General features: G+C 32.9%; 1 protein-coding gene and 1 long non-coding RNA gene across 3 annotated transcripts in view; one reads left to right on the forward strand and one right to left on the reverse strand.

The window, feature by feature from the left end:
• The window catches only part of LOC141381225 (uncharacterized), a 34,876-nt gene that overhangs the window by 3,408 nt on the left and 23,220 nt on the right, over positions 1 to 8,248 (forward strand). Inside the window, exon 2 of the long non-coding RNA XR_012401081.1 lies at positions 1,137 to 1,232. This is a non-coding gene — a long non-coding RNA (uncharacterized lncRNA). The remainder of the gene's footprint in view (positions 1 to 1,136; positions 1,233 to 8,248) is intronic.
• On the reverse strand, positions 1,294 to 8,241 carry si:dkey-283b1.6. Of its 2 annotated transcripts, XM_002661186.7 has the most exons (4): positions 7,426 to 8,241; positions 4,979 to 5,057; positions 3,003 to 3,234; positions 1,294 to 2,658 (listed from the first exon to the last, which is right to left on the reverse strand). In XM_002661186.7, the coding sequence occupies exons 2-4, from the start codon at positions 5,008 to 5,010 to the stop codon at positions 2,575 to 2,577; spliced, it is 348 nt and encodes a 115-aa protein (XP_002661232.1). In that variant the 5' UTR covers positions 5,011 to 5,057; positions 7,426 to 8,241; the 3' UTR covers positions 1,294 to 2,574. The 2 variants fall into 2 exon arrangements, with proteins under 2 accessions (XP_002661232.1, XP_073800711.1); XM_073944610.1 differs by lacking the exons at positions 4,979 to 5,057; positions 7,426 to 8,241 and adding an exon at positions 4,617 to 4,717 and having other exon boundaries at positions 3,003 to 4,381.

Here is an 8,248-nt window from a genome sequence, read left to right on the forward strand (position 1 = left end):
TTGATGCTGTAGGCAGTGCTTTGAAGTATCTTAAATAAAATAGTTAGATTATCATAATTTATTTTCTTACTTCAAAAGATACGATCACCACGATGATATTTATTTAATGTTTATGTTTCACACATACCTACAGTGGCCGAGAGAGCTTAATGTGCTGCAATTTAAGAAAACACATGCAATTACAAAAAACGCCAGCAAATTAAGAAAAGATCTTCATGCGTTTGACAGCACATGCTGCAAATCTTCACAACCCATGCACATTTTAAAAAAAATCACACTGCATTTTCTCACAAAACTTTAAAATCACGCAGAACACAAAGTAAATGTTTCAAGAAGACCCTAAAATGTGACAAACCCGGCTATTTAGGTGATGGTTATTTAGGCTAATAAAATACACAAGACAAGAAAATCAGGACGTTAAAATAAACAAACAAAAAACTCACCTTTCTAAGATCACCTAGCAATAGTCATGGCACAACGGTGTCCATCACGTTTTTGGGTCGTTGTGTTCTGATGTTTTTGCAAGTGTTGTGAGAAAATGCAGCACATTTTCATAAATTGTTTGCATTGTGAGAAAATTGGCCAACGTACATACCTAATAATAATAATAATATAAAAAATACCTGCAACATTTTAAAATGTCTAAAATTAACTAAGACAAATCACTTTTTTATTTGCAACAACTTAATAAAATGACAGAAAAATAAGCTTAAACAGTTATCGGAGAAGAGATCAAGGCAGCATAATGCAATTTAAAATTGTACGTAAAAGGAAAAACACATACAAATCAGGAATTTCTGTTAAAATATACACTATTAACTAACACATATTTTATCCTACTGTGTCTTAAACACTGATTTTTGCTGCTTCAGTAATAAATAGAAGCTATAAAAGAAAATAAATGGATGAAGAGAGGAAATGCCTGCAATGGGATATGCAGTTATACAGTAAATAACATTGAAATCATATTAAATAAAATTCCTTTGTGTTACTTTTTCTATTCGTTAAATTTATTTTTTAAATGCTAACAAAATGTACTAATCCCTCAACAACTCCAAGTGTGCATGTTTAACACTGCATTATTAACACTTGTACTTAACACTTGTATTGGCTTGTATTGGTTTCTGTCCGTGTAGGACAGTGAGGACGGATCTTCCTTTGATGTAACAGTGCTGGACTTTGACCTCTGAGGGTGCAGCTCTTGTTGACCACGAAGAGCAAAATTCCACACAGTAAGTGTAATGACTTACGCTATACAGCGCTTTAAATCTCAGATTAACACTTTGACACATATTAAGGGTCTGTGTATATACAACAGTTTTATTGTATTCGTTACAGTTTTCGCTGTACAATTTACATCATATTTACAAAGATAAGAAATGTTGAAATGAACAAAAACAGTTTAGCTATGTACACAATTTATAAATATTCATTAAAACAGAATATATATTAAACATTTAAACAAGTTATTTCTGCTCATTGTGCAAACAAACTTTGTATAAAACCCTGTAGGATGTTTAAAATCCCAACAGAATCACATATTATTATGAAGAGCCCTCCAGTGATGTTGGTAAACTAGATATTTACAAGCAAAGAAGTTTGAAAAGTTTTTTTTTTTTTTTTTGCTCAAGATATTATTTCAAAATATGAATAAATCATTCTGCTCTCACTGAGAGCAAACACTTGTGCAAACACAGCACAGTTTTATCAAAAAACAAATGTCTTCATTAAATATACGTAAGATAAATATGTCACAATTATTGGCTCTACCATGAATTTATATGCATATTCCTGTTTTTTAAATACATTTTCTTGACTAGAAATAGAAAATCCTTCTACCAACACCTTTTTCACAGGGCTATAAATATGAGGTAACACAAAGACTAAAGTCTCTCAGTTATTCATCACAGTGGTTAAAACCAAGGAACAGAGCTGTGTTTTAAGAAAAAAAAAAGTTGTTGAGCTTCACAAAATGGGAAGTGGCTAAAAGAAAATACCAAAAAACAGAAAAATTTCCCTTTTGATCATTATGGCAATAATTAACAAGCGCAACTTAGTTGTAGGTGTTATGAATTGGCTGAAAGTCAATGTGTTTTTTGTTCAAACGCACTGTTAGGATGGTTCGAGCGGTAAACATTTTTTTCAAGAATCACGACCGGAGAACTGCAAATGTTAGTTGAATCTTAGAGTCAAAAAGTCTCTAAAACTACAAGCCAACCTCACCAAAATCACAACAAACTCTCTGAAAGGGTTTGAAAAAAAAGAAAAAACTCTTACTGTTATCCAAAATCGAACGACTTAATTTCTTTGTTAATATTTTGAGCAAAAGATCCTAAATATGAAATAATTTTTTTTCCTTATATTCTTTGCTCATATTTACTAAGGGTGTTTTTATTAACAAATTATTTCATAACTGTGAGGCTTTTTTCTTCATAATTTCAATCTTTGCATAGCCAGCATGTACTGTATAGCAGTCCTTGGAAAACCATGAGGATACCATGTTATCCGTATTTTTCTTCAAACCAGTCCAAGTACTCTGGAAAACTCTTACTGTGAGTTTGATCTGTTGATAAATCATGAATATGAGCCAGAAGAAAAGACGGACTCTGTATAATCAGGAGGAGGTTCCAGAGGAGACACTTCAGGCTTCAGGTTTAGCTGCAAATGTAGGAAGGAATCATGTTTTATCATTGACTTTTTCAGAAGGAAAATAGCTTATTTAAAGGGACAGTCCACCCCAAAATGAAAATTCTGCCATCATTTACTCATCATTTAATTTGTTTGTTTTGTTGAACACAAAAGAAGATATTTTGAAGAATGTTAAAACCTTGTTACTACTGACTTCCATAGAGTTTGTTTTTCCTACTGTGAATTTCAGTGTTCAAAAAAAAAAAAAACTGGGTTGGAACAAGTCAAGGATGAGTAAATGATAGCAGAATTTTCATTTTTGGGTGAACTGTCTCTTTAAAGGCTATTTGCTATTAGTGGTGTAGATAACGCACCTCATTATAAGACGGAGGAGCCTCACAGAACTGGACTGTGCTGTAGCGTGGGGGTCTGTGCAGATCATCCTCAGATAAAGTGATGGGAATGACGTACACGGACGGCCTATCCATATGTCGAGCTTGAGCCTGTAGGCGCTCTATACGCTCCTTACGAAACCGCTGGAACATTTTACAGAAACCAGCACAGCAGATGGACAGCATCCCGAAGGATACGATAGGCATGAAGATCCTGAAAGAACCATATGTTTCTTAATGTAAGACATTTGTCTCTTTATGAAGTCATTTTCAATTAGCTTAGATAAAGAAGAATATAAGCCATTCATTTAACGTGTTGGTTGGCTACAGTGATAAAAGTATAGAAACGTAACAGACCATTTTTAGATTTTTAGGAGGAGGTAATAAGCTAAGAGTAAACTTCAAAGTTCATAAATCCTTTTTTACCATCATTTTGTACTCCAAATGCAAAAACAAATATGGTTTTAATTCAGTTTGATAATCTCTAAATGATAAAATTAAATCAAATAAAATAATATACAGTTTTCAGCATATTTGAGTACACCGCAGTTTAAAAATGAATATTTTTCTCAATTTCTCAGTGAATATAGGCAATGTATTTTGGTGCATTTAAACAAAACAGATTTATTAAACAGATATATTTATTCAAATATTTTAATAAAAAAAAACATACATAGAAATTGAAAGATAATACAATTAAATTCAAAATATTGCAAGAAAAAAAAAACAACCTGCAAAATTTCAACTGAATTTTTAGTTTTATTTTTTTTTGCTTTTATAAATTTTTCTTCTTTTGTAAATTTTCATTTCAGATTTTTCTATAACATATAAATTTGGGTGTACTAGTTATCGGACTATATAATGTATAAACACAAATATAATATTGTAGCTTCCTATTAAAAATATTAATTTAAAAGAGATTTGTGAGGGTTGTATTTATGTATGCTGAGTACTGTAAAATTAAATTAAATTAAATGATAAAAAATTAAATTATGATAAAATAAACCCACTATTGTGCTTTCATTCCTTTTTAAATTTAGATTCTTTATGTTAGGCTAAAGTAAAAACACTATGTAATGAACACCATGTTGCAGAAAAAAGATCTACTTCTGTGTTTCTTGTTCAGAAAGAGATTTCTTCTGAATTCCATCACCCATCCCTCTGTTTAGACTTTTAGAAATGCAATAGTATACATTTCTTACAAGATTGTGTATATGTTCTCAAGGCTGTTATAATTGACATCCAGCAAGTAAAAGTTTTGAACCTTTTGCAAATGTTAAAAATAAAATGGACACATTTACTACTATTCATCCGCCTAATATGTCAAAAACACAAATACATTTTCCCCCAAGTGGTGCTCGCTGCAGAGCCATTTGAAGAGAGCTGAGCTCCAGCGAGGGGGAGCTTAAGCTTGAGCTCCACCTTTTTTGCACTTCTTTTACGAGTGATGTCACTGGGGGTAGGGTTAGGGGTGGGGTTGGTGTACGCATTAAAACAGCTTACAGGAGGAGGAGCAACAGCTCATGCTCCCCCTCGCTGGAGCTCAGCTCTCCTCAAATGGCTCTGCAGTGAGCATCCTCTCTTTTCCCTTGTCACCTACATTTAGGAATTACTTCAATATTACGCTAAAGGATAGCATATTTTTAATTCACAAAGGCAAAAACTGTGATTTAAAATGATTAAAAGATGATTCCTTGAATTTACTATTTTTTAAGGTTTTAAACTTTTTTTTGTTTGTTTACATTCAACCCATATTAATTGTTTGCAACAATTTTGCAGAAGTCTTTTTTTTCAGTGTATGTTTATTTAACATTTTTGTTAACAATTTTAATATATATATATATATATATATATATATATATATATATATATATATATATATATATATATATATATATATATATAAAGACAACCTAACATTAGAGCACATAAGGATTACTGAAAGCAGTTATACATACTTAAATATTAGGAATTGATCATCATTATCCATGGCAATGAAGAATCTTTCAAGAAAATCCCTCAGATCTCAGAAAAAATCTGTTAGGAAATAAATGACATTTGAGGATGAGCATTAATATACATTGGATCATGAGTTGTTGAATTTCTGTTATAGCAGATTTGAGAAACTATAAATACTAAGACTAAATAGGTACAATAAGAAAGCAAGAGGTTAATATAATCATCAAATAAGAGTATTTCATGCCTAAAATATTAACCTCTTAAGGCCCAAGGAGTTTTTGTACATGCATTTTTTATTTCTCTTGGCTATTTGGGATTATTGGAACCTAATAAAACCTAAGTATCATCTTTTGATATGATCTACCTTTATAGAAAAATGATGTTCATATATGTGAACTCGTGTTTCAAATTTACATAAAACAATTTTCCTGACTGTTTTTTAATGCATATTTAACAAATAATAAAAAAAATATTTTGACTGTCAGAGTAAAAACAACATTTTTTCCCCATTTTGGACAGTTAAAAATAGTGTTTGGGACATTCCATATGCTTCAAAACTGTTGTAGTTCCCTATACTAGGGTAGGTTGGTCTGCTTTGTCCATTCGTAGGCTCAAGCATTTTCATATTCTTGTTTACAAATCTATACTGGGTTTACTCCTGTCATATCTCCAGAATATGAAATAGAAAATTAGTAAAAAGCCTGTTCTTAACTATGGTCTTCGCTCACAGGATATTTATTTACTTTCTGTCCCTAAAGTGCGGACTGAGATGGGAAAAAAAGGCTTTTAAGTACGCAGCACCTTTTGCTTGGAATATTCTGCAAACACAGTTGCAGTTTAAAGACTTGATTTCACTGCATGCTTTTAAAAAGACTATAAAAGTTTTAGAAGTTGAAACACAGGTTTGTAGATGTTTTGATTAGTTGTCAGTGTGATTCATGTTAACTTTAAATTGTTTTTTGTTTGTTGTCTGTTGGACTCATGTGACTTGTGTACTGCCTAATCTTGGCCAGGACGCTCTTGTAAAAGAGATTTTTAATCTCAATGTGTCTATCCTGGTAAAATAAAGGTTATAATAATAATAATAATAATAATAATAAATTTAAATAGCCACATAAGAGCTAAAATGTGGTGTCCACATATGTTGACTCTAGACCTAGGAGGTTAAAGACGCAGGTCGTTAAAATGCATCTCTAAATTAAAAAATACAGATCAGCACATAATTTACACTATCAAAATTCAAAAACAATGTCATTCATTAATTTCCTTTGGCTTAATCCCGGATTATCAGGGGTCACCACAGCGGAATGAACCGCCATTTATTCCGGCATGTTTTACGTAGCAGATGGTTTTCCAGCCACAACCTAGTGCAAACTCTTACAATCACACTCGTACATTACAGCCAATTTTGTTTACCAAATACACTTATACCACATGTCTTTGGAAACCGGAGCCCCCAGAGGAAACCCACATAAACATGGGGAGAACAGGCAAACTCCACACAGAAATGCCAACTGACCCAGCCAAGGCTCAAACCAGTGACCTTTTTACTGTGAGGCGGCATAGCTACCCACTAAGCCACAACCCCTTCACCCCCCCATCTTTTTTCTCATCTTTTATATTTCATGTTGAATGAGAAAATTAGAAGCCCTTTTTTATTGGTAATTGAGATAATTCAGTTTGCACTTATGACAGAATTCTGTATCACTTATAATGAGCAAACGTGAAGGAAATAATAAATTGTATGTTTCCTAGAACCTTCAAAGTCACTGTGTGAATATTAAACAGTGTTCAACCTTCTAATAAATGTTTCTAACTACTGAGTCAAGACAGTTACAAGAGACGTCTTGCTAACTGGAAAAAACAAGTGTTCCATTAGAGCAGATGTAAAGTGAGGACGGATATAACCACAATATAACAGAGATAACAAACCACATTTATAATCCAGAATCAATTTTCCTTATATAACCATGTTGATTTGAAGAACAAGCTTTTCACACTACATTTAGTCAGTTTAGCAGTTACTGCCAGCCAGCGGCCGATTAAGCCATCTATGGGATAAGCCTTTTCATTGGGCGCAAGGGGGATGAAAATTAGTCCCAGGCTGTGTAAAAAGGGTAGTGATCTTCTCTCAGTTTGGACTGAATATTAGACTAGCTCAGGTGAATCAGAAACCCTTCATTTGACTTCAGAAAGCAGAACAGTAACATGGATTTCTCTTAGATGCGAGTAGTGTTTGAAGATACCAGCCTTCACACCATCACATGAGTCCCAAAATAAACAAACGCTAGCCAATATGATAATGTTTAAACTGTTTCCGGCTTTATCATTACCAACAGGCTACAGATCAATACATTCATACCAATCCAGTCATGTGTGTTGTTACAATTTATTTCCCAGGTACATTTTCAGGTATTTAAGTGAAAAAAATAGTAATAAGTCTTACCTCGAACAGCACAGATGATGAAGGCGGTGTTGTAGACCACAAGTGCTCTGCTCTGATTTGAGCCGGAGCCTTATCTGGCGGAGGGTTTAAAGTGCTGATAGTGAAGTTTGAACACTTTTATGGCCAGTGTCTGCTGTTTAAAGACACAGCACCTGTATCTCCAGCCTTTATAATACCTGGAGATTTGACCTTGTGGACATTCATTATTTCCAGATATCACACAGCAACAGCGTGAGTTCATTATTTGTTTTTAGAAGATGATTTGTCAATGTGTCTCAGTTCATCATTAAAGCACAGCCATTATATCATCTGTATCATTACATTGGGAGTCGTTGCTAATAAATAAATGAGAAATTAGTTAGAAATACTTATTAACATGAATAGTAACATAATAAATTTTTATTATTATTTACCTTTTTCTGATTTAGGATCATAAAAATGCATTGAATTTTTGACAGTGCATTTCAAAATGGCCATATTAGTTTAGATATCAAATTATTTCACAGTATTGTTTATTATTAATGCACTCTTAGCATTGCTGGAGGCTCAGGTAGATCTGAAAAGAATTGCTGGGTTGAGTGGAAAACCCTTATTTGGCAATGATTTGGGTGTGTTTTATAGGAATGACTAAGCTCATTCATTCTGGCACTCATTCAGAATGCTCAGTAGTGACAGGAGCTTAGCGACAAATTCATGTGTGTACATGACTAAGGTGAATTAGGTGTACATATTTGGGAGAAGTTTGAATGTGTGTTAGAAAACAAACACAATCAGCATGATCATTAATAAAGGAGACCTATAAGGTTGTACGGTTTCCAAATAC

The sequence above is a fragment of the Danio rerio genome, chromosome 3, assembly GCF_049306965.1.
Source record: "Danio rerio strain Tuebingen ecotype United States chromosome 3, GRCz12tu, whole genome shotgun sequence".
In the NCBI taxonomy this organism is placed as follows: domain Eukaryota; kingdom Metazoa; phylum Chordata; class Actinopteri; order Cypriniformes; family Danionidae; genus Danio; species Danio rerio.

Bases quoted from the DNA above. Each gene is read 5' to 3' on its own strand.
- si:dkey-283b1.6 (XM_002661186.7), bottom strand. From the start codon at position 5,010: ATGGATAATGATGATCAATTCCTAATATTTAA. The intron at 3,235-4,978 runs GTATGTATAACT...TGGTTCTTTCAG, and splicing joins GATCAATTCCTAATATTTAA to GATCTTCATGCCTATCGTAT. The intron at 2,659-3,002 runs GTGCGTTATCTA...CTACATTTGCAG, and splicing joins CTCCTCCGTCTTATAATGAG to CTAAACCTGAAGCCTGAAGT.